Raw genomic sequence first — 26992 nt, 5'->3', positions numbered from 1 at the left:
CCTCTGAGGTTAATCTTGTATCCGTACTATATAACACTGAGCTTGCTACTTTCCACTCAGGACCACACTATGTCACACTGTAAAGCTTATTTACACCCATGAAAGTGAATAAAGGTGTAATTATGTCTATAATTGACACCGTGACTTGAAAATACTCGGCGCGCAGAGTTAGAGGAAGGATACGCACTCAAGATAGATGACGTCTATAGTTTGGGGACAAGATTAGCCCTAAATGGTGGACTTTTTTTTTTTTTTTTTGAGAGCGTATAATTTAATTCCGGGTTCATCCCTCCACAGACCCCTGCGCAATTAACGTGAAAAATACTATGCAAAATACGATTCTTGCAGGGCCTATCATCTATCACGTGCGACGCCTTGGATCGACATAGCTTCTTCGTGTGGTGTTTGTGTGCTGTTTTTGCCTATCTAGCCACGCATATTCTGAAGTAGGTCAGAAACTGCTGTCAAATGGACTTCGATCACTTCGAGCATGGTAGCAAGTGGTAGACGGTTGGCGTCTACCGTGCATGCAAGAATGGTGCACCTGCTCGGCGCTGAAGCAATCAGCCGAAACATACTAAGGATCTGTAACGTTGCTTTGGTACTAGACCGTATTGTAGTGCACTCCTGTCAATCTATAGCTGGAACTCCGGTAATTTATTAGCGACAATGTAGGGGCTTAGAGAGACCTTAGACTGATCACCGTATTCAGCAACTGTGCGCTAGGGGAAGAGGAAAGAGAAAATTAAGGTAGGTTATATGTTAGCATTTAGTTGCCTAATGCTTCGTTTTGAATGTTTGCCTTTACCCCCCCGTTGGTATTTTGTTAGACGCACGTTTCAATCAACCCAGTGTGGTATATTCCCCCCCCCCCCCCTCCCCTTTAGGCACGAGCCGTGTTTTGAGGCAACGACAACAACATATGTGACGACGAGGGCAGGATACGTGGCATGAAAATAAACAATCGACCGCCTTATCCTCCACCCCAAACATACGACTGTTATCGTTCCGATAAATGCTCGGTCCCAGCAGGTGTATTTAAAAATTCTGACATTTTCCCCGTCGTTTGTCCGTTGCACTGGAATGGCGCGATCGGGCTACACAAGCGATATGCTACCATCATCGCACACTCACGCGGCTCACGCTTGAAGCTTGAAGGCGATTCTAACGAAGCATTCAGATGAGGTTCGCCTAGTGTTTTAATTAATTTATCACGGCATATCCAATGTGACCGAAACCCCTGGAGACAGAGATGGTGAGCCATCCAACAGCCCTTCGTAGAGTGTCTTAAACTTCCCGCGAACGGAGCAACGGAACCTGCGCTTCGGGACGCGACAGCAGCAGGTGTCTCGGCGGCATCGACACAATTGCAGCACGTGCTGCCATCTGACGCTCTTTCCTAAAGACTAGCATTATGTCGACGTCCAGTGTTCGCGTCCGACGGCAGCCAGCAGCAGCAGCAGTAACGGTAGGCGTGTAATAGCAGCCGCGGACTCGAACGCCAAGTGATCTGGATCGGTGAGGTGGCTGCGCGTATTCAGGCGCGCTCGCCCCCGATGGGTCCCAGGTGATACCCGTCGCCGACCCTGCCGCTGCCGCGGTGACAGGCGCAACCAGCCGTCGCTCGAGCCTCCCCTGCGCCTCAGGCATCTCCTGTTCGTCGTGCGGACCCCCACGAGCGTATGGCTCACAACCACAAGAAGCTCGTCGAGCCGTCGTCGTTAGGCTTCGCAGTGCCCGAACACCCCGTCGTGGTCGTCCAGATGACGGACCCAAACAACAGCGCATCAGTCACATCGCAGTCGTCTTCGGTGGCCTCCCTCTCGTCGCTGGCGCAGGGCGTCGTGCAGGCGCCGCGACCGAACGACAGGACGCCGCTTCTTCGGCACACCAGGCTGTTTCGCAGCCTGAGCGGGGGCACGCAGAGCCCCCAGCAGACGACCTGTCAGGCACCGTCGACGCGCCGACTCGCCACGTTTTCGGGATGTTTCACGCCCGTCTGCCTCTCCATGTTCAGCGCGATCCTGTTCCTACGGATCGGTACGTGATCGCGAGCAAACAGCCTCGTTTTTGTTTTTATTTATCTTTCTTACTTCCTTCTCTCGAGCGCTAGCCCCGTCACGCTAGAGAATGTATGGAGGCCTCCCCCACTCCCGTCGTTTCTTGCCGAGAGAGCGCGCGGAGGCCCATTTACGGGGGTCGCCACACCGCAAGGAGCGAAGGGCTTTCAGGAAGTGAGTCACTCGCTCGTGAGCAGAGCGTTACAGTAGAACCGTGTCTTGCGCGGGCCTTCGATCAGAATGACAGGCCTCGCACACAGGACAGCCCGATCAACTTGGGAGAAGTCCGACGCGAACAAGCAGGCCCGTCGGGCAGGCAGGCCACATTGCGGAGGATGGATGCGTACGCCGCTCAGAGCGCACGAGCACGCGGCGGCACTTTGAGCGCACCTGTGCGGGGGGCGTCTTGTCAGACGTCGAGGCGAAACAATTAGTGGTTTGTAAAATAGCGGCATTATGCGCGGCAACCCCGCGAGCAGCTGACGGCCTTGTCGAAGATCAAGCTGGCGTGGCTAGGTGTTGCCTAATCAGCGCTTGAATTTAAAGCGGTCTTCTTTCAAGTCCGCCGCCACTAATCGGATTATGGAGCATATTGTGCCAGGCAAGACACAGAGGAAAGTTCGGGGACAAAAAAAAAAAAAAAATCTTTGTTTCCGGCAGCAGACTGTTGCAGAGTGTTATAAAGAAATGGTGGGCTTCGGTGAGGCCGCGAATGAATGGGCGGATGTCGCGGTTGCTGTAATCAGCCTTTCGGATGGACGTCTGTGCGGGGGGACAAAAAAAGAAAGGAGGCGCGACCGAGGCCACGCGTATACACGCGGAGGGGCGACCCTCGCTCGATTCCGTAATCTTTTACGCCATAATCGCTTTCACTCGCGTCGACGTGACGTAAACGGCTCGCCGCGTACAGCTGTCTTCGGTCAGGTATCTGCGTCGCCGACTTCGCAGAGCGAGACGGGAGTTTTCGCAAATGCCTTCACTCTTGCCTTATACGCGGTGACGTGATGCTTTTACAGCGTTTGGTCATGCTTCATATCTCTGGGCACGAAAAGATCGTAAGGTCATACACTGGCCGTAAAGCTGTAGCTGTCGCCGTGGGCTGCTCTTGTGATCTCGCAGTCAGGTGACACCTGCCCAAGCAATTCTACCAATAAAGTATGCCGCTTACGGAAAGCGTTTTTCTCTTTTGCTTCCGTGAGCAAAATTCGTGTGGTAATCATGAAATCTGTGATTGCGGTAGCCCAAGCGCTTCGCCCCGGATTGATTGAATGCACATGAACCTCATGCATGCTGCTGTGTTGCATTCATTGTTGGCACTGCACTTATAGCTGGCATTTTCTTTATTCTTCTTTACTGTGTGGTTTCGTTTTCATTTAGGTTCAGGCATCTTATGATGTTCTTATGGGTCAAAGAACACTCACCCATACAGTTAAATAAGCTGTGTGAAAATGTGTGTAGCTGCTTGAATACCTAAATACTGCAGCATCTTTGCTTTAAATGGTTGAAAACTGCATGCACATGCCACAAAAGGGCAAAACGCCCTTCTGCAAAATATTTTTTTTGTGCCTGACATGTAGGCACTATTCATCACCTTCATGTGTATGCACGCTTAACTACTTGCTTTTATTACTATTTTTAAGTAGTACACCGGTGCCGCAATACGTTTGCAATTTTTTATTGAGGAACTCTTGACGCCTCATTTTGCTGTGTTTGAGGCTTCTAGTTATCGAGAGATGCTTCTCTGTTGTCATAATCCAGGGCATTTTCGTTTTTCAGTCATTATTCACGCTCTTTCTTTTTTTTTTCTCTCGCACAACAGGTTTCCTAATAGGTCATTCTGGTTTGCTAGAGTGCCTGGTTGAAATTGTGCTTGCCTACTCCATCCTCTTCTTCACCGTACTGTCCATCTGCGCAATCTCGACAAATGGTGCCGTGGAAGGAGGGGGTGCCTACTGTATCCTTTCGTACTTCTGATGCCCCGCTTCATCATTAGTTGTACAAATGGAGTTGTCGAGTGCAGCGTGCATTCAAACACAGTTCTTCCTGAAGGAGAATTAAAAACACTCGTTCACTTTATTTCTGGCCATAGTGCATGCGTTTGTACAAAGAAAAAATAATTACATGTTATTTGAGCTAGAACCAAATTATTATAGTAATTAATCAATTACTAATTCATTTGCCAAACTATACACTACTGAAAACTTTTTCTAGCATATCAAAAACACTACCATAGGCTATGTGTTGAGTCATATATGCATCAATTCGCATATTTGATATGTTGGGCATTACAGTGTTGGTACTGTCAGTGTATACCGAAATATAAAAAATTATTTCCATTTGTTTAATTCAGTGAAGAATGTACTGCTATTCTTGCGTTTTTGTTGTACCATGGTCCCATTATTGAAATTGTGTTTGTTCAGTCCTGTTTGGCGCTGCCGGCCGGGAGTATTGGAAAAGAACTTTCCCAGTCTGACATAATAAGCAGAGCATGGGTGAATATATACGGACCTGGTGGTATAATCAGGCTTGTATCACTTTGTAGTAAAGTCAGGTAAAGCTAAGGCAGCTGAAACATGGGAGTCTTGTAAGTACTAGACGTAACTGAAGCTGGAGTTTCTACATTTCAATTAATAAATAGTTGCAATTGCTATTAATTTATTGCATTGTAAAGAAAATGCAAAATATTCTTGATCGTGAGATTCGGGCCTTTTACATACAAGTTCCTTATATTTGCACACACAAATTTGCAAAAAACCCAGCTTACAATTGCATATTAGCATACTTAGCCTCAATTACATTGCAGAGCTGGCATCTACATTACTTATGATTGCAATTGCTTCTAAATGGCAGCATTATAAATAAATTGCAAAAGATATTTCTGGAAGAGATCTGCATTCTCTGCAGCATACTTTTTAAGGTGTTGGCACCCGTTGCGGTTCAAGCGTTGAAGGAGAGACATTGTGAAAGATATGCTGCAAACCTTCATTGAGAAAGCAAGGTTAGCACCAGTGTTGCCAACTCAAAAATAAAAAACCCACCACAAGAACCCCGAAAACCCACTAAAAACTGCTAAATTCAATATTTGCTTCAAGAAGTCCATTTTCACACATTTTATTCTTTTATTCAATCTGTAAGCAATATCGGTAATAACAATAAAAAAAAAAGAAAGCATTTCTTTTCTTTCTGACGGGCAGTGGCGTAGCAATAGGGGGGGCCGGGGGGCCGTGGGCCCCGGGTGCAAGGGGCCTGTGAAGGGGGGGGGGGTGTCATATACGTCTGAAGACACCCCTCCTTCCGCCGGCTACACCCGGGGGGGGGGGGGGGGGGGGGGTGACAGAAGACCTATGGGCCCCGGGTGCAAGACGACCTAGCTACGCCACTGCTGACGGGAGACTATCGACTACAAGTATACTTTCACTCGCAGGAGAGTCCCGCCTGCATTCTGTAGGTTTAAAATAAATTTCAAAAGGCTTGTTCCTTAGCTGACGAGGCAGAAATTGTTTGGTTATTGGCTAGAAACTGGGACACAACTTTATTTAAAGCACTTCTTTCTTTCCTTACTAGAAGCTGCTCACTGACTACAGGCATTTCATTCACAGAAATATGTCGTGTGCTGCGTCTCAGTTTGTTGATTACTCAGCGGGCTCTCTGTCGACTCTGCTACCGACATACGCCTCCATCATGCCAATCTTTCGCACTACATTTGCGGGCAGTTCGTAGCTAGAGCAGCATTTGCTCAGCTTTCACAGTACGATTTGAACAGTTAACATGACATTTGGCATCTCTGTTGACATTTTGTTCCTCTGTTTACATTTGATAATGTTCAGTTGACTGGACACGTGTTCTACCTCTGCGTTCGAGCAGAGCTGCACCAGCATGGATATAGCAAAGTCGGTCAGCTCGAAGAAGGGATTTTTGTCGGAAGCATCCCTGTACTTGTTGACTTCGTCCCAGAATGCAGCTGTGCTCCCACTGTTGCTCCAGCTGACGAGAGTGAGCTTTTCCCGTTGCAGTTCAATGGCAGCTATTTCTTGTCGCAGATTCAGAAATTTCGTTAGGGGCACTAACGAGTACTTAACTACATGCAGAGCGTTCCCAATTGAAAGCATTGAAACTTGTCTCAGTTTTCAGATATTGTCAGATAATCTCTGCTGGAACTGTTTCAGCATAAGAAACTGAAATCTGACACATCGCTCCTTAAATATGCGTTCGGGTTCTTTCTAAAAAACAACTCTTGTCAGTTATCGTGGCATTTCTTTCTCTTTTCTCATAGAAAAGAGTACAATTCTAGAAACTTCAACTCTTCAGAAATAAAAATGTAGAACCACCCAAAACTTCTGCAAAAAAAGCTAACAAGACTTAAAAACCGCTAAAAATTCTGCCTGCCGCAATTCAACAATTTCGCCCGTTAAACACTGTAAAAGCCTGCTAAATTTAGTGGGAAAACCACTAATTTGGCAACACTGGTTAGTACGTACTATATTTGTGCATGCAGTAGCAGTTGTTTTTTTGACTGAAGCTATTGTGCTGGGAAGCATCGGAATGCTGCAACAAAACTGCTTGTTGGCCTAGTTGGTGCTTGCTGAAAGACATGTTTTTTTGCCTCAAGTTAAAACATACACAGAAGGAAAACATATAGAAGACAACACAGGTGACCCAACCGATTTAGTATGGGCTGTGACCCAGGAATATCTATATGCATACACGCAACTTTAACCTTTCTTGCTTATATAATAAGTTTCCATTAGCTCAGGTGCTGTTTGATTTATGCTTCTACCAAGAATCTTAATCTCATAAAAATGGGGTTCGCCCGTGTTGTCTTCTATGTGTCTTCCTTTTGTGTGTGTTCTAACTTGCCGCAAAAAACATGTCTTTTATCAGAATGCTGATTGTTTGTGAGAAAGTGCTGGGGCTTCTCCTCTTGTCCTCTTCCATTGTGTGATACATGGACAGTTTATCTTGCCTGCTGATAAAAATGAAGTATGCCTTTGTGAGTGAACGCAGTTGCCTGACTGCTTCACGTGGCCGCCAGCGTCAGGCGGCTTACCTCATGACAAACTGCAATTAAAGAAGAACCTCTGACATGTGTTCAGTTGTCATGTGTAACATGGCTTGTAGTTTTCTTGTCCATTGCATCTATGTGAAATAGAGGGTAATCGAAAACTAACATAAAGAAAAATAAATTAATAATATGAAAAGCATATACACAGTAACAAATGTGGTTTTTGTAAGAATTCATAGTGTACAAAGGGGATTTTTAAATAAGGGAAAGTCGCATAACTAGAATAGTTAGATTTTAAACCAAATTGTGCCACTGTTGTGACACAATTGAAGCGACACTTGTTAGTTATGAATTGAACTGCTCTGACTATGCGATATATTTAATTGAAGAAATCCTGTTCCTCTTTACATTTATGTGAAAACTGCATCTTATAGCTGTTAACTTGTTTTTCAAACTATTAAACTTTTACTTCTATTACTTTTGTATCGCTCTGTATGTCACATTATCTCAGGTGATTCAGGGTACATATTAATTCTGTAGGGCTGTGTATTACAAGTGATGTCCGAAACATAAAAAATACAGGTAAAAGGGCAGTAAATCCTCTACAACTGTCACATATAAAAAAGAATTGTGTATAAGGCGATGACACTCTATTTTAGTGTTGCCAGTCTTGGTTTTCACACTGCTGTTTGGAGTCATCCACCTACCAGTACTTTACCAATAGTGCTAGGCTACTTTTGACATTTATCTGTGAAGGTGCCTAGCACAGGAGCGATAACTCTTGAAGGTTGCAGGTCAAAGTGGAGCCTTATCTTTTGAGTTGCCCCATACTGAAAGCTCGCGTTTTCAGTGGGAGGTGTTGTATTTCATGAGTTGATAAGATGATAGCAGAGACAGGTAGTTTTCTTTAGTGTCCTGAAACCTTTCCAAACTGGACAATGGGCTTGACTGCGCTAGGAATCTGCCAGGGCTGATATAACTTGTGTCCCACTTTGTGCTTGCAAATAGGTCTGATTGACCACTATGTACACTGACCCACATTGCATCTTTTCTGTGGCATTGGCCAGTAATTTCCGATGCATGATATGCGCAAGAATACTGTGATGCAGATTATTACTTTTTTTTTCCTGTGTTTAGTCTATATATTATACACTTATGGATTTGTCTCTCCCTCTGGTAGACGTCTCAGTACCTCTTTAGTATAATTATTGACTACATGTAGGCGTTTTTTAGTTGAGAGAAAGCTTTAGTTTGAGGCCAAGTTCTACTTCCTTATTCAAATACATGCACAAGGCAGAAGTGCTTTAACTAGAACACTGCTGAGCCAATTTCAATGAAATCTCTTGCATTTGATTGAGGAAGCATAATTATACTGAAAACATGAAGCCGAATTTTGATTAGGGCGTAAAATTTTTAAAGGATTGTCAAAAATCGGTAAAAGGAATGACTCAAAGTTTACAGGTTCATAGCCCTGCACCAAGAACAGATATCGCAGTCTTGTAAACTGCATCCTTTAGAGAGTCTCAAGTAACGTGTTTCAATTTGTGGTGGACGAGAAAGCCTTGACTTGGTTGCCTCAGTCATGATCAGCAGAGCCCTAGGACCTGAATTTGGTGGCAGTATTGGCACCTTGTTCTTCATTGCAAACATCTTCTCCAGTGCCCTGTATATCACAGGATGCGTAGAGGGCTTGGTCAACAACTTCGGCCCATCTGGTAAGTGACATTGCGCATTTTTCTCAATCTGTAATAATGCTTTTTCTTCTACAATTTGTTTCAGCTGTGCACGCCAATACTGTTGCTAGGAAACTGCAATACTTGCATGTGTTAGTTTGTCATGCAAGCATCTGTTTGAACACAAGCAGTGGCCCAGTCTTTGACTTGGATGCATGATTTACCTATGGGAAAAATCTGAAAAACCATATGTTGAATGAATTGCTTGAACTGCATATTTAACTACAGGAATAAAGCGAGCGAGAGCACAGAAATAAAAGTGCAGGGAACATGGAGGTGCACATTGCAGACACATAGAGTGTGTTCCATCAGTTAAAAATAAAAAAGGAAAGCCTTTTACACATAAATAATCAACTCTATGTTGTTAGCAGCCACCTGAAGAAGCTTCCACTATTACTTGTATTTTTGTTAACAAAGTGACAATTATAGATAGCATCCTAATCAATATGGGATTGTCTACAGTTCCTTAGAGAATCTCGAGGCATAGCTGTCGCAACTTCAAGGAAGGCTTTTGCTTGCTTAAGCTGGTGGCTTTGCTTTTCTTGCACATAAACTAAATGAGCTCTCCACTTAAATCGACTTTATGGTGTGTTAATTTTGGTGTAGGCGCTAAATTCGGGGCAGCCTGACGTCTAGCTTGGACCAGGTGTGGCAACAAACCTGTGATAAGCCATGGATGTTTATACCAGGGGATTTTTATAGAAGCAGACTCATTAAAAGTTTCACATGGGAGACATCGCAATCTGTCACATCATCTGGATTACTTGGAGGTGGACATTATTTGCAAGAAGAATCGTAGTGTAATGTTGGCTACTTAATGAACCCCCTCTAGCTAACCCTTTATTTATTCACTTTGGGGCAGATGTTTTATTTGCAGTATTGAAGCTGAGCACCACTAAGTTACATACATTTATCAGAAATCCTGTACTTGGCACCAGCTCCGAAGATTACATCCTCAAATTCTGCAGCAAAATGTTGATAGTGCAGTTCTGATAAATGTTAACTGTAGGATCTGTGCACCTTGCCACAGAGGCAACACTGCACTGACAGAACAAAAAGCCAAGCAACACAACCACAATAAGCTGTTTGAGATTCGCTTAGTCATTGCAGCCTTGTCTTTAAGAATTTATAGTGTGTGGAACTTCACACATGAGCAGAAGAAAATGACTTCACAATGATGCTTAGAACGCAGTCCTCGGGTGGGACCAGTCAAGACGTAAAAATGTGCAGTCTTCTCTTTTTTTTTTTTCATTTGTGCACCTACTCCTCCACCATTTCTTTCAGTGTTTTCTCACCAGATCCACTTATTTGTGCCTTTGAATGTATGTTTGTGTTTGAACGCGTGAACGCATGATACATCTTTTGACTTGAACTAGCACATGTGGGTGGGGCCTTCTTTTTGTGCTCCCATCTGCTTTGCCTGTGCTGGAAACAAAGAACAGCATTCGAGGCTGTTTCGTGCTGTCTGTGCATGTTAAGTGAGCACTGTGGTGTCATACAAAGATACGGACAATGAAGCCAGAGAAATCATAGGGGAAGTTAATCATTATGCTCTATCGAAATTTGGAAATAACGACGTAAAGGTAAATAAATAAGGACAATAAGATAACTTGCTACAGGTGGAGACACTTCACCTGGGTCTCCATCATTGTCTGTTACTTTGTATATGTGGCTAAAAAATGAAAAATATGCAAACAAATTGGTGGTCCATGTATCCTTGATTATTATGATGATTATTATGTAGAGTGGAACATACCCTGTGTCACATACCCAACGACCCAATTTGGCATCAAAGAGGTTCAGTGAAAACCGGCACGTATATACCCAATGGCACATCCCAGTGGTCTGAGTTGGCGGGAAAGGAGAATGGTTATCCTTGAAAAAAGAATACTAGAAATCGCATGAAGCATCCTAAGCGTGATAATTGCATTAAAATAGAGTCCCTTGGACCCCCTTGTTCTTTGTGCTCTCTGTGGCATTAGAATCACAGAACACAGTGGAGGACTCTGAAGGGCCTTCAAAGCACTATTGTGCTTTGCTTTCACTTCCAGGCGGGGTGGCACGCCTTCTGCCCGAGGGCTTCTGGTACAACCTGCTGTATGGCACGGGCGTCAACTTCGTCAATCTCATTGTGTGCCTGGTGGGGGCGACCATGTTTGCCAAGACGACGGTGGTCATCTTTGGCGTGGTCATTGTGTCGGCCCTGTCGGTGGTGGTGAGCTTCCTGGCGCAACCCGCTTTCGACGTCTTGCTGCCCCAGGAAAACCAGCACATGCGTGAACTCAACATCACTCATGCCCCGTACACTGGGTTCAGCTGGGTCACCTTCACAAACAACATCTGGTGTGAGTCGTGCTCCCTGTTTTTGTGTAGTGCAGATGGAAAGTCCCAAGGGCGCGAGTGTTCAGTCGTCTTTAGCAGTGGTTCTTGTGTCGTGATTTCAGGTAACTTCGTGGCACCTGAACAGATGCCCATGGCTTGCATAGCCCTCTTCATTTTATGATATACAGTGGATTCTTTTTAAATGGACCCTCAAAGGACCAGGGAAATTGGTTCCGTTTATGTATCAGGAGTTCTATTTACTGAGAGACAAAACTGAATACAGTTGCATTAATAAGAAACCTACCAACCATGAGGATGGTGTTCCATTTAAGGGGCGATTCCGTTAAGCGATTTTCATTTATCGAGATTCCACTGTACTTCTAATGTCTTTGTCTGGCAGAAGAGATTGCATGTAGCTGTGACCGTGCTTTCATCTCCACCGTCTAAATTGATTGGTTAGGTGGTTTGTTTACAGATTTATTTATGCAGCATACCACATACCCTTGTATGACCGAAAAGAGCAGGGCCAATAACTGTGTCAAGGACTGCCTAATTTTATTGACAAGGTTCAGGATTCACATTGTAATTACACAGAATATGTAAGAAAATCGTTACATTGTGTTAAATCATAGGTCTACTTATTCCTTTCACATGGCAGTCTACTACTTGAAAAGCAGTTGGTGAGAAATAATGCATTGCAGTATTATATAGCTCTATGTACATGCAGTAAAATTGAGCAATGCAAATTGTGTTGGATATTCCACAGTTGAGCTGTCCATTTTTTTTTTGTTGGAACACATCTAATTCACCCTCCAGTTTACTGTATTACCTTTTAGTTTTAGTTTGTATTTGTAATAAATTTCACATTTGGTTAGTAACCTCCGCTTTAGCATTGTTTTCACCTGCGCACAAGCGGTCCTGACACATTTGTCATTGAGAATCATTGTTCTGTGCTCATCAAGGCATTAGCAATAAACCATGAAACCTTGAATTAAATTTCTACGCCTTGAAGGCCCTGCAAACTATGTTGGGCGGCTTGTAGTCGTGGCAAATTTATGAAGGGCGGTTTGGCACTGAGAACACCGGCAGACATGCTTTTGCTTGCATACCTTCTTGCTTAAGAGGGCAGCCATGCACAGTGTCATCATTCATGTCTGTCTTTGCAGCTTCGTACACCATCGACTACACCACAAAGACCATGACCACCTTTCCCATTGTGTTTGGCGTGCTCTTCAGCGGTGTCACAGGCATCATGGCTGGCGCAAACATGTCTGGTAAGTCTCACTTGCAGTGCCTCCAGTTGCCGATTTCTGTTATACATTGTGTTAAGAAACGTTACTTGTTCTGTGTGTACCTTTTGGCTGCATGCTTACACTGTTAGTTGTACCCTTCTCAGGTGGCTACACATATCTTCTACAGAGCACAATGTCATGAGTTCAGTTCTCAGTCACAGTGGCTGCATACTGTTAAGGAAAGAATACAGAAATGCTCCTGGGCTTAGACTCGGGCATGCATTAAAGATCCCCAGGTAGTCAAAATTAATCCACATCCCCCAGTGCCGTAGCCAGGGGGTGGCACCCACCCCACTCCTGAAGTTTGTGTGTTAGTTTGCGGCCTGCCCAGTCCTTTCTTTCCTGCCTTGACCCTTCCTGTCCTTGGTCAAGTCCTTGGCCCTGGAAAAAGTTTCTCGCTACGCCACTGAGATACCCCTACTATGCCGTTTTTAGTAACCCATGCATTGTTTTGGGACGAGAAACTCATTTTGTAATTTTGTAATTTCATTTTCACTCTTAGTTATGCCTAACCTATTCCTGCCCAAGAAATATTGTTTGTCTTACTTTGGTTCTTGAAGGTTGGTGAGCAAGCAAAACAATAAAGGAAATGCTTGTTCATGTTTGCATAGTCTTCAATTAAAGTAGCAGCTTGGGTTTATTACAAGTTCTAACCGTCTCTATCGGTTGGTGTCTTTGACGTAGCTGAGAAAGCTGTGATCACATGGCCTCGCAACCTGATGCACACAGACTACTGGAGGCACCTAGTTGATAGCGGTACTTGCAGTTGCCAAGGAGAGATTAAATTGAAAGGCTTCTGTACGCAAAAGCTAAAAGGAAGCATTGCAATAATTTTGACTATTGGGTTCTTTAAAGGGACACTAAGGATACAAATTACGGCCAAAAGAACCTGAAAATAAAGTTGAGTGTATATTTTCCTCGATATAGATGAGCTGCAAACATTGGGAGCATTCACATCTTCCAGAGCCTGTGCAGTTGTCATGTCAACACAGCACTGGAAGCCTGTGCTGGCATGACAATCTTGGAGACTGTGCTCTGCTGTCGTTAGTAGAGGGGGGGGGGGGGATTAGCACAGAGGGGGTACCACACGGCAAATAGTGCTGGTGGAAGGTTATGAAGAGCAGCATCACAGTATTCCCGCAGGAAAACCTGGTAAAGGTGACCAGGCCGCAGTTTCTTTCAAATTCAGTTTGACTTGCACCAACAGTGGTTAACTACTTTTCAAAGACCATTGCTAGGACGATGCGCTGTAAACATTCACCGTAACAAAAGCCATAGGGACAGGAAATTAAGTTCAATATAGGTGATATATTGGTACTAAATGTGGAGAGGCCCTAAAATAACTACATTAACACCACAAGTGCACACTAACATTGTAAGTTGTAACGTTGACTAACTAACATTGCAACTTTAGTAAGTCAACATAACTAACGTTACGTTGACTTCAACTAACGTTGAAGTTGTAAAATGCATCCTGAAACAATGCTGTGCTCGGTAGAGGGCACATGACAGCAACAACATTATACTGACATTCATGAGCAGCTGCCGTGTCTGTCAGTTATGATTGCACAATGCGGTCGGGCTCGTGAAGCTGTTGTCATGGGCCAGATTGGCTCTTGCAGCACTTTCTTGCCTTTCAAGGTTAATACAAACAATGCACTTGGCCAGCATATATGCAGCACCAAGTGTTCCTGGGCAGATTTCCTGCTTCACACTTTGAAATGAGCGGTGTCTGGTGCCACTCCACTTCCAGAAACGTGGGCTAAATGCATGTTTTGCAGTCAGGACCATGAAAAGCTTTTAACAGTGTGATAGCTTAAGTAAAAGGTTTTTGTTACATAGGGAGGATTTACTGTATCAGAATTGCCAAATACTGTGTCACTGGGAGCTGGTTCCACATCCACAAAATAGCAGTGTCACACTTTATGTAATTTCTTTCAATTACGAAACCTTGATTCTCAGTAACGGTGGCATAATTATTGCATTAGAGCAGTATAATTTATCTGTTTGGCATGGCCTAAGTTGTCCTTAGTCTCTCAAAGTGCGTCACTTTGGGTTACAGTCGGATGTAATCATAGTATAGGAGGATTTAGTCTTTCAAAAAAGATTGTGTGGTTAAACGTCCCGAAACAACACCCTGGGCTGTAAGTGACGCCTTAGTGGAGGGCTGCTCCGGAATAGCTTTGGACCACCTGGGGTTTGTTACCGTGCACCTAAAGGGACCCTGAAATTATTTTGACGATTTTATTACAAACGTACTGAGTCGTTGAGTAGGTCCTTCTGATAATTAATTGATGCATCTAAGTGCTCTGCGTAAAGCGTGTGATTTATTATAAGGTTTTAAAAATGTACATTGCTGCTGATCGCAGCACACCACTAGGCAGAATTTTCAGCCGCTCCTAACCATTTCACGTGAATTGCCGTTATGATGCTAGTAGGGCGAGCTATCCGATTGGCTGCCCAGGGCGCGTCATCAATAATTTTTCCAACATTATAGTGAACAAATATTGTTGGTAATAGTTGGGATGTTAGTTCATTTGTTTCTATAAAAAGAAAGTAACAGAAAGAGAATGCACAAGAGTAATTTCTCACTAGGCTTAAGCACTTCTGGCACACGGCGAGCGTTGTCTGCTTGTGTTACAACATGCTCCATTTGAAGAGAGCTTCGCGGTCAGTGTCGGTTTCAGTGTTTTCGCAAGCACCATGATTTGCCTTTGTTGTGCAAACGTGAATGGTCTGCACAGTGCAGCCACCTGGTGGCACAGAGCTCAGCCAAACGCAGTAGCAGTAACAAAGTGTATTCCTCTTTGCTGCTGGCATAAATTTTTTGCAGGTGCGTAATCATTAACACATTGTTTTTGTAAATGTTTAAAATGTTTTACGCTTGGTTAGAGCAATATTAGCGCTTTGTTTGGTTGGTTAAGCTTTGTACAAACAGGTGGCTGGACCGTGCAGACCGATCAGGCCGCTCATGTACGTCTACGCTAAAGTTCCTTCATCAGCTTCAGTTTATGCCTCCAATCATCCGTCGAAACGCTCAGCTCATCTGTGGTTACCGAAATACCAGACATGTTTGGCGCTGCAACAGAATGCCCGCGATGCACGCTGCTTCAATAGCTCTCACTTGGGGTCGACTGCCAAGCAGCTGGCGGAGAGATTCGAGAGGCATCGCACGCTCGCTCCTAGAGAACCGGAAGTAGATGACATGATATGTCATCATGACGCAAAGCTAGTGAAGGCAGAGCTTAGCCCCGATCACTCGGCGAATAAGTCGAGGAGAAAATGCATAACTATGGAGGAAGGTAACTTGTAATCATTCGTAGCTCCCTTAGTATGAGACGTTTCACACAAATTGTGGTGCGAATGATTAACTTTAGCTGAACCCTACGCATCTACAAAGTTTGTCCGAACCATTTCGGGGGCCCTTTAAATGTAAGTTCAGAAGCATTTTCGAAAGGATAATTTCTTCTGTGATTTTCTTCAGGTCTATATCTGTTGGCTTTGGCTGGTTGTTACTAAAGCCCTCGGCTACCTTCTTTCTTCTTGCTATCCCGACATGGTGGCCCAGTGTCTATGGCGTTGTGCTGCGAAGCACAAGATCGCGCGATCAAGTCCTAGCCACAGCAGCTGCATTTCGATAGGGGCTAAATGCAAAAACATCCGTGCACTGTATGTTAGGTGCACGTTAAGGAACTCCAGGTGGTCAAAATTAATCCGAAGTCCCTCACTACGGCATGTCTCACAAACTGATTGTGGTTAGGGTATGTTAAGCCCTAGAATTTAATTTTTAATTTTATTGTCTTCTTGCTCATACATTACACCAAGTACCTTGCACTAATCTCAGATGTTGTACTAGTTATACTTGAAGAACTTGAAAGTTCTCTTCATCCTTCTACATTGTGCATTGCATGTAATGGTCAGCGTGCTTGCACACGCAGAAGGTTGATTTTGGTACGTAAAACTCCATAATCAAAAAAAAAAAGAAGCACAGAAGGTTGACAGTTGGCATAGAGAAGCAGTTTATGTGTTGATGCTGGCTGGTGGCGTGCTGTGCAGGGGAGCTGAAGGACCCAGCTAAGGCCATTCCCAGGGGCACCCTGTCTGCTGTTGGCTTCACCTTCGTCACATATGTTGTCCTCATGTTTCTGACAGCTGGCACCTGCTCCAGGTTGGTCGGCTTCCCTAACGTTGTTGCTTCCCTAACGTTGGTAGTTTATGTGATGCAGGGACCTGAAGCAATAGGGACCTTTCTGGATGCTTTTAATGTGCCTATTGTTTTCAAGCTCCTCTTCTCTGACATGGCCTCTGAGTTGTGGTAGCTCAGAGGCTTCTGAGCACGCTGTCGTGCGTTTGATCTCTGTCCACAGTGGCACTGTTTTGGTGGGGGAGCATTGCAGAAATGCTCTCATACTGTTGCATTCAGTATGAGCTGCAACATGCGAGCCGTGGTCAGAGTAATATCCGGATTGAACTCCTGATTCTAACACTGGACGCTCTCTAGAAAAACGGTGGAGAGAGTTTCATCGTTACGCCTGCCGCCATGCTTTCTGTCATCGGCTTTAATTGAGGAAAACTGTGAATTGGGCCGGTTGGTGTTGACTGATAATTAGTGCAGCACAAACAAGCGAAGGCTAAGGTCTGGTGCATGATCCTGTCATTCCGTGTTTCCCCTTCATCTCTGCTGTTTGTGCTGTAGTAATTATGCTTCATTGCGGACCAATAATACACTGCACCCCCCCCCCAAGCAGCGCAATGCCCTTAACTCTTAGCACAACGTGCTTCGCCATGGCACACCGCAGCCTTTGCTTTGTAATTACGCTCTTGTTGTTTTTTCTATCTTTCTCTCTCTATTTATTTCTTGTGATGTATAAATAGCTGCTTGGGGGTCCTATTGTCTTATCACTCCCTCAAGAAAGCAAATGACTGAAAGGGGAGTATGAGCATTGCTTGAATGGCAGAGCCCTCTCCACTTTTCAAGAACGTCACATTTTAGCGCTACCAGCTCTACCAGGAGAATGCTTCAATCACAGCTCACGTGCTTCAGCTCACGTTGAAAGTGACAGTATAATAAATTTGATGCATTTAAGGAACTGCGATGGCCAACATTAGTCTACGGGCCTACATTATGGGGGATCCCTTGTAGCCCCCATTTTGACTTGGGAGGTTAAATTCCTTTACTCTATCAGTGAGTCATCTCTGAATCCTTACTCCATTGCTTCGTCTACTGAGAAAAAAATTTCACTAAAGGTCTGCTAAAGGTCTGCAAACAGAGCCACATGCAGGTGCAGTCAATTCTCAGCAACTTATTTAGCGCGTGTTAACTGGTTCATTTCAGCTGTATAGTTGGCGACAACCTGAGAAAGCAGTGGCAAACACACGGCTGTCCAAATGAGAGAATCTGTATAGATGTGCCACCAAGCTACGTTCACTCATTTCCGTGACATCATGGCAGAGGCAAAATTCTCTCAATGTCGCCGTCTGTCAGGAACTGTGTTTCGGAGTGCGGAGGCGCAGGAGGCAGCTGCATTGGGGTTTTGTGGGTGGAGCCCTTTACTAAATTCATTGGTTTTCACTGTGTGCAGTGGTATTTCAGTCGCTGGTTCCATAACCATACCTGCTACCTCACCCAAATTTTTTATAATGTTCATGAATTTGGGCGCATTCTACGACTGTACAAATGTCTTGTCAAGTTTTACAAAAAGTAAAATCTTGTGGCGAAAAAGTTTCGCTTGGTGGTTGCTGATCCTACTGTTCTGGTGGTAATCCTACTGGAAGTCTTCTGGTGGTAAAAGGGCAGCTGGGGGGTAGTAGCTTCAAGCAAGTTCATGCATACAAGCTTCTGAAGCAGACAACATCGGTAACAGCACAGTCTAAGTCGCTGAAGTGTCGCTGTGATCTAAAACAAATTTTCTGCTCGTCACTCTGTGCTGTTCCACATTTTCTGCTGCTTGCATGTTGCGTGTTTAGTGCAAGTTCTTTATTTGGGCAAAACAAATACAAGGTTTGCCCGCAAGGTAAGGCGGAAGGTAGGCATAGACCTCCCGACTAATGCCTTTACCTTTCTGGAGCAGCAGAAGTAGCAGTTTACTACTAATAAAACCAAATACAACTATTAAGACAGAAAACATTAAAACTATTTACAGCAAAATTTTAAGCACACTGCAAAGTATCAACTGTTTGCAAGATAGCAAATAAATAAATAAATAAATACAGCACTGCAAAAAAAAAAAAAAGAACATTCTGTTACATAAGATATACATTTAGAATATAGCATTTACAACATCACTATTGACATCGAACAATTTAAAACGCCATTAACATTCGTTAAACATTTGATCAGAGAGTAGTATGTTTTGCATTGCATATTTGAATTTGTGAATTGTTCGAGAATTTATAGCTTCGTCAACAATGTTAGGGCACGTATCGCATAAACACAGTTTTATTCGATAGTTTGCGGGGCATATTTTGTCCTTGGTTTCTTCACTACTATTGAAGTGCGCATTGGCTGTATCCTGTGTCTGTACTCGGGTAACAATTTGAAAATTGTTCAAAGTTGCTGGAGACGTCTTTAAGTAGCCGTATGCAGATCTTTGTTTTGTAAGAGTCTCTAATATTAGGAATGTTGAAGTGCATCATTAATTTAGAAGATCCTATGTATTGTTTTGAGCAGTTAAGCAACTGAACAGCTCGCCATTGCAGTACTGCCAATTTTTCTATATCTGTTTTATTACCATTTCCCCATATTAATATGCAGTAGCTAAGATGCGAGTGCACGAACAAAAAGTACAGTTGTCTGAGAAGCCTCACAGGCACAAAGCATCGGATCCATTGTAGCAAGCCAACAGATAGCGCAACCTTAGTGCGTACCTTATTTATGTGCTCTGTCCAGATTAGGTTTTTATGAAATGTAACACACAGAAACGAATGGCTTGAGACATGTTCAAGTTGTGATCCACAATAAAAGCAGTTTTCCATAGTAATCTATTTGCTTATTCTTGGAATAAAAAACTGTAAACTTGTTTTTTTTGTGTGTGTTTAAGTCAAGTTTATTTAGATATAGCCACTTGCTAAGTTCTCGTAACCAATGGGTTGCGGTAACTTCCAGTTCGTGAAAGTCTACTCCGGAAAAAAAGACATTAGTGTCATCAGTGTGATTTCATCTGTCAGTGGAACGTTTGTTATGTCATTGATATAAATAATAATGGCCCTAAAATGAAGCCTTGTGGTACCTCATATTTAATTACGCTCTTTTCAGAACTGTACCCTTCCAAAGAAGTACTATACTGAAATTGAAATTCAAGGTAGCTATGCATAAGTTCTAATGCTATGCCTCGAACATCGTATACTTGGAGTTTCTCTAGTAGTACGTTATGTTTTGTGCTATCAAAGGCCTTGCGAAACTCTAGAAATATACCAATGGTAAAATGTTTTCCTTCAATATTATTTGTAATTGTATCTCTCACTCTTAATAATGCCATTTTGGTTGATTTATTCTTCTGAAAACTGTATTGCTTATCCGAGATAATGCCTTGATAAAGCAAAAAACAATTGACGCGTTTATATAATACGTTCAGCCACATTAGAAAATACTAGCAATACCGAAATCGGTCTTTAACTGTTCAACTCATTGTGTGTCCCACCCTTAGATATTACAGCGACACGAGCTATCTTAATTTTTTCAGGAAAAATTTCGCTGGATAATGTACTGTTACATATGTGTTCCAGCGGGCCATAGATTATGTGAGCAACTGCTTTAATTGGCTATTAAAAAATAATGTTATAAAATGAATGCTATTAGTAGAGTATGTATGTACATATGCCGTGACAAAGCTGGATGCTCAGGGCAAGCTTTAAAAGAAATTCATAGTGTTGCCCCCCTCCCTCCCTTCTCCCCTTGTTGTGCTGGTCACAGAATTTTACGAAATTTTGAAAGTTCACAGTCTGGCAGGTATGCAAAACAGAGTTACTAACTGTGACTCTATTTTTTTTTTTTTCACAAAACTTTTTCTTGTGCGTAGGCTGTTGCTACAGAACAACGTGCTGTACATGCAATACATAGACCTGTGGCCGCCTTTTGTGGCCATCGGCATCTTCTTTGCCACCCTGTCAGCATCCCTCAGCAACCTCATTGGTGCATCACGTGTTCTTGAGGCGCTCAGCAAAGACGAACTTTTCGGTACGTCCTGCCAAACTTTCTCTTTCCCACTCGGTGGGATCCTGTTTTCAATAAGCTGTGCATAATAAGTACTTAACCATGACCATAAGCGTGATCTGTTTAATTTAACTTTTTCTTGTTTCTGATGTGCTCAGCGCATGTGTGTCTCTAAATGCAGGTCTTGTGCTGCGGCCAGTCAGCATCCTTGTTTACAAGAGCAATCCGTTGGCAGCAGTCTTCACTTCATGGTTTCTTGTGCAGGTCAGCTTCCTTCCCTCATTTTTGTTCATGTGGAGTGCAGGACTATATTCGCAGCATTCTAATACAAGATCACTGGAGACTGCCGTATTTACTCGTGTACGGCCTGCCTTAGTGGTACAGTCGCCAACCGATAAATCGGACACTGATAATCGGGGCATGCTCGGTAATACGGACAGCTTCGCAGCACCACCAATGGCCCCATAGACTTAATGTGTAAAGACGACTGATATTTTGGACAGCTGCCAGCTCTACAGTTGATTATCTTGACTTCGTCCGTGGCTGTAGCTAACGCCGACTCTGGCAACATTATCCCCTCTGGCAACCTCGACAAGACATCAAGTATGGCCGCAGAGACTCAATACATCAAGTATGGCCTCAGAGATTACATGTATGATGGTAATCTCTGAGGCCCTGCCTTAGTTGCAGCACTATGACTCAGAGATTCAACTGCAAATGCCAGTCTTGGAGGCTTTGCCTGAATTATAGGTCGCATCAACATGGCGATCATCACATCCTATTCTGGTAACACCGCACATGGCCTGCTCTCGCTGTTCTGATTGTTGAGTTTGCCTTTCAGACACCATTCCGATATTCTGTGCTTGTTTGTTTAACTTGCGTTCCAGACAGCGCTCTCCTGGCTCCAAGATGTCTTTCTCATGAACTTATCAAAAGGCTGCGTCAAATGGCACCAGCAGTGCCCTCTCAGTTCCTGAATGAGTCTCGAGTCGCAGTCTGAATGACTCCACAACTGAAGAGCCTGTATGTACATACCACAATGTGCTCAAGTGCGGACGTCATTGATGACCTGCTGGGCTTCAGTGCGGTTATTTCTGCTGCCGTTACATTTGAAGACTTTGCAGACGTCGAAAGCACAGTGTTGTGTGCTGAACTGAATTATGACGAAATATAATTGAGCAAGTTCTCTCACTGTCAAACAGTGACTCTAACTCGGTTGATGAGGATGATGAGGCAGGTTCAACGCATTAGAAGAAGTGATGAATATTGAATGAAAGCTTGCCTGTTCAATCATCAGAGGTTGCATATTTTCTGTGACACTTGTGGTACGTTAGACAGCTTCAGCAGGTAACCATGAGGATTAGAATGACAGAAAGCTGAGCTCTACTCTTGTGTCCTGTCTGCACGCCTCACTTCTTTTTTGCATTATGAACCATGAGGATGATTTATGTAAGAACTGTGCTCTTTCAAGATCTCCGAGGGGAAAAAAAATCTTCGTCCTTTGCGTGTCCTTGGGTTTTATAAGTCTGCAGTCAAAACCTCTCCCTGTGCGTAGCATTTCTACAGTGCCTTTTTGTGCATGTTCACATGAGGTGTGCAGAAATTAAGCGAAACGCTGTAGTTAACTATTGCAGGATTTGTTTAAAAGCGCGTCAGCTCCATATTACTTTTGTGGTAGTTACGAGTAGGGAGAGCGAGAGTGTTGTAGCATGCTAAAAATATCGTTGCACACTTGTGTAGTGTGACAAGGCTGTCACCCTGACTGAGCTGTGCTGTTTCTCTCTGTAGCTGATTCTATTCATAGGCAGCCTCAACACCATAGCCCAGGTGACGTCGGTCTTCTTCTTGCTGTCGTACCTGTCAACGAATTTGGCCTGCCTCGCTCTCGACCTGGCATCAGCGCCCAACTTTCGGTTGGTCAACTGCTTCTTTTCATGTCATATTGTGGTGCACCTGACAGTCGTCCTAATGATTAACCCTGATAATTCGTGTGCTTAGTTCTGGCATAAACTTAATTTCCAGTCTTACACATGCACATTATGCCATCTTAAAGCTTTTTTGCTTATTTTTAATATTCCAGCTAGATATAAAATGCACTCTGTATGTCTTGTTTTATATATTCTGGAAATTTTTTTACGGAAGTGGACAGAATCAATGAATGCATTAAAGAGCAAAATGTAGAGGGTGCACTTTAATTTGTTACCAATGACAGCACATCCTGTGAATTGCCTGTGACGTTTCCATGCAAGCTATGCTGTATGTGATGTGAATCCAATGTAGAATGAATATCACTGGAACGGTGGCTATGCATGTACCATCACCATATATTGGAATGCAAACAGGAAATGTCTGTTACTCGTAAATACCTGAAAGTGCGACAGGTAATCACATTATAGCCGCTTTCTTAGCTTGGAGTAGTCTCGGCTATATGTGGTGAAGTCTGAATTAAGCCACTGTTACTTATGCAGATGAAGCTGGAAAGGAAATTGTGCATTGGAGTAGTTTCAGAATTGTTTGTGTTTGAGTTTAGGCTAGGATGATCATTTTTGTGGGGATACTTTCACTTTCGTGAGATTTTGCAGGACTAGCGCTGGGCATTTCGTTGCCTACAGGTCAGTGTGTTCCCGGCACTGTTATAGGACAGTATTCTTGACACAGTGCCAAGAACACAGTTGCCTGTAGGTGCTGTAGGTGCTAGTCATACGAAATTTCGTGAAAGTCAAAGTATTCCCGAAAGCGGAGATCCGAGAACATGGCCCCTGATGTTTGTACAGTGAGAGGTGCGATGGACGGGCAGGCAAAGGCTACTTATGCTGAACCCATGGCATACTGCTGCTGAGCATGTATTGCCTCTGTAGTTAACACGTCTTGATTCGATTTGCTAGCTCATGGCCAAGTGTTAAAAACAGGCCTGTCCTTATTGTGCTGTCGTGCAGGCCATCTTTCAAGTACTTCTCGTGGCACAGCTCGTTGCTGGGCCTGTTGGGCTGTGGCACAATGATGTTTGTGGTGAGCCCGCTGTATGCAGCCATTGCCATCATCATCTGCCTGGTGCTGGTCATTGTGCTGCATCTTCGTTCGCCACCTGTTCGCTGGGGCTCTATCAGTCAAGCACTGATCTTCCACCAGGTGAATGATGGTGTCTCAGTGTACTGCGTGTGCTGTGCATGCTTGTGTGCATCTGTGTGTTTGTGCATGCTTTGTGTGTTTGTGCAGTAGACTTCTGTTAATTCGACTATGATTAATTTGATTTTTGGGTTAATTTGATCCCGACCAAAGGTTCCGTTCAGCGCCCGTGGGTTTCTATGGGCCCAATCTTTCGTTATTTTGTTTCTAAAATTGGCCTTTGCTGGAGAATTTGAACTTGACCGGTCAGCATGCATGTGCCTGCCCCTATGGCGGCCTTTCTTTCCCAAGAAATTTGGTCCGAAAATTGCCTACACGGTGCAATTCAATAAAAACGCAAAACTGCATTTGCAGTGTTTAAATGCTTTACTGCATAGCATGGCTGTATCGCAGCAATGCTGAGTTTGGAAAATGGTTGCCATTCTTAAAAATCAGATGCGTGTTAGGTTTCTACTTTGGTTGGGTGCTTTAAGTCATTTCTACATTAGTTTTCTACTTGAGACATATATAAAGCAGGCATCTGTTTTATTCAGGGCCATGTTAAAATCAGGCAAATACTGGAAAACGATTCAGTGTGGTATGTTATGGTATTTTTTCAGCGTGTTGTTTAATTCGACCCTCTGGATAGTTTTGTCAATTTCGTCAGTCCCGTCAGCGTTGAGTTAATGGAAGTCGACTGTATTTGTGTGTGTTTATGTGCTTGCATATGTGTTTGTGTGTGTATACATGTGTATACATATGTGTATGTGTGCATGTGTGTATATGCACAGCATAATTTTATAAAACATCAAATCGTGACACAGCAGACATTGGACACTCAGGAGTGCAAGTGCATCTAGTGACATGTTTATTCTGCAAATAAAACAAGGGGCAACAAAAGGTAGATGCAAATCCATGTAAAATATACATGTGCATCCTGGAAAAAAAAATTTGAAATTTGAACATGCTAGACTGCATACCTTTACTCGTATTACCACACAGAGATATCCTTGTTCTTGTCTCCTGGATGAATAAATGCTATGCTGACTTGAGCACATGCTTGGCTGAAGCTGTGGCCCCATGGTGGAGTCTCCACTTTGGCTGCGAAAGGACGTGGGTGCAAAACCACGCTGCTTCTGTTTATGCATTGGCTATCCAAATGGGCGCATGTGTCTCTGAGCCTGACACACAGCTTTCGTTAGGGGTGAACTGTCTTGGGGAAGGCACCCATGCCACGCAAATCCTGTTGAACCCTGTGGGTACAACAAAATCCTGTAAAAAAGTGGTGTGTGGATCAATTTCATGGTGGCAATTTCTCATGTGGTATACCAAAGCACATATCATAGGCGGGGATGCCCTCAGGTTGGGGAGAAACATTACTTTCTAAGCATTGAGGTCCCCATAATGGCTGAGTATCTGGTTTGGAGCGTGCTTGTATGTACCTATTTTACCAATAGATACTCAGCGGCAGCTGTAGTCTGCGTCCCACAGTTGCGGTAGAGGCTCTGAACCAAGGCTGTCTGTGGTTGGACAAGGGGTGCCCAAAGACAGCAGCTAGAAATCTATAGGCATGGGCCCCCTTTTCAGATACGAACCACCACAAGTAAGTGAGCACCACCCCAGCAAACGTATCTGCCCATTAGAAAAATTGGTGGGTTTTCGATGGCAGCAGGATTCGAACCCAGCATCTCCCGTATAAGATGGGGATGCTTACTCACTAAGCCACCGCTGCAGTAGACTGTAGAGGAGAGCGGCTTGCTTTTCCTTAAAGGGCTCTTCACCAAGTCCCATAGCAAATTTTGGTTAAACGCTGGAAGTTGTTACATGTCCTCTAGGGTGCGTTCTGCCGTAAAAGTCTTCCAAATCATCTCATTAATAGCTGAGACAAATATTTCATTGGCGTGAACCCCCTAACTTCAGCAGGCGAGCTCCACTACCAAGCGAGACACTCTCTCCACTTTCCTTGTCTAGCCTCCACAAGCGAAATTCCTTCCCTGCATTCTCCCATATTGGGGCTCAAGGATCGCGTGACACATACGTCACGGGCCCCCTCCTTAACTTTTTTCTTCTCCGCGCTTCCGCTGACTGCATTGTGCGCAAGCTGTTGCGATTGTCTCGTTTTTCACAGCACACGATTTTGCACGCTGTGCATGAGGACACCTGACTAGCTCTGTAAGTCAGTGCTACGCGCATACTATGGCAGACGAAAGCTAATCACAGAGCATGATCCCACGCTGGAACACCGTTGAAAATGACATCGTTTCAGTGTCTGCGTGCGCGACTGCACAACGGTGGGGACAGGCAGACGAAATGGAAGTACATCTCTCTTGCTGTGGTGCGAAGTAAAGCAAAATCATGCAGACATTCGGTTTGTGTGTTTTATTATTTCTCTAAGCTTCAATTTGTCTATTCAAGCAACATATTACACAAATAACAGGTGTTGCCTAGAATAATTCTCGAAGTCACATGTCACCACGAGCGACGTCACAGCAAACACATATACGTAGGCACACTAGCACGTATACGTCATCCTCCAGTTTGGAGCGTGGCAGCCGCGAGGAGAAGGAAAAACGATGTTCGGTTTGACATTTCAGATCTTTTTGTAACGCGTAGCAGTGTAATACTTTGCAGACATAATCTATCGCACATTGTATACTCTGTGCTTGTCAGCTCAATATGGCCCGACCTGGTGAAGTGCCCTTTAAAGAATCACTGATGTGGATGGAGCTAAACCTGTGAATATACAGTGACTCTGACAAGAGGATTTGTCTTTGTCAGGGAAATTATTGCGGTTCGAGGTGGTGTTTGGGTCAAAAATCCACAAAGCCCATCAACAAATACGTCCGGTAGAAGGAATGAAGGATAAAGCGTTTATTTTTGGCATTAGCTACATGGCTCCAGTTACGGAAGCCCACTCCATGCAGGAGCACATTAAACGTCAGAGGTCACATCCGGACACGTCAGCCCCACTGCACGAGAGGTCTCCGCTTTTAATACCGTCATATTCCCTAGGCACCTCGACTAGGAAATCTGATGACTGTATTGTGGCCAACCACAGTCGTCGAATCGGTCGCAATACTCTGCCCATAATATGGCATCGTTCCGCACCACTCCACTTCCCATGGTATGGAATAGAGGACGGGATGCCAACCTGGGAATCCGAGGTCGAAGCTGTTCCCACCGTAGAATTTGACGTTGGCCCTCTTCCATCATTAGTTCAGGCTGTCTAGTAATGGTAGGGGAATATTGTGGACCCGTCAACAATCGGTGTCAACATCGCGTTGACTTCTAGTAGGCCCTGATGAATGGGTGGGGTTGCCTCGTGG

General features: G+C 44.1%; 1 protein-coding gene across 4 annotated transcripts in view; it reads left to right on the top strand.

Annotated features, from left to right (window-relative positions):
• Positions 1-987: 987 nt before the first annotated feature.
• Positions 988-26992, top strand: part of LOC126547637 (solute carrier family 12 member 9) — a 39602-nt gene continuing 13597 nt past the window's right edge. For 2 of the 4 annotated variants that reach the window (XM_050195567.3, XM_050195558.3), the window contains exons 1-10: positions 990-2040; positions 3880-4014; positions 8643-8777; positions 10847-11140; positions 12284-12391; positions 16466-16577; positions 20428-20585; positions 20743-20825; positions 22350-22474; positions 23498-23690. In XM_050195567.3, coding sequence (XP_050051524.1) covers positions 1683-2040; positions 3880-4014; positions 8643-8777; positions 10847-11140; positions 12284-12391; positions 16466-16577; positions 20428-20585; positions 20743-20825; positions 22350-22474; positions 23498-23690 — 1701 coding nt within the window. In that variant the 5' untranslated portion in view covers positions 990-1682. Of the gene's footprint in view, positions 2041-3879; positions 4015-8642; positions 8778-10846; positions 11141-12283; positions 12392-16465; positions 16578-20427; positions 20586-20742; positions 20826-22349; positions 22475-23497; positions 23691-26992 lie in introns of all 4 variants that reach the window. The other 2 variants (XM_050195548.3, XM_050195578.3) reach the window with 2 other exon arrangements.

The sequence above is a fragment of the Dermacentor andersoni genome, chromosome 3 (assembly GCF_023375885.2).
Source record: "Dermacentor andersoni chromosome 3, qqDerAnde1_hic_scaffold, whole genome shotgun sequence".
In the NCBI taxonomy this organism is placed as follows: Eukaryota; Metazoa; Arthropoda; class Arachnida; order Ixodida; family Ixodidae; genus Dermacentor; species Dermacentor andersoni.
The sequence above is the reverse complement of the archived record's forward strand: the minus strand, read 5'-3'. Positions and strand labels throughout refer to the sequence as shown.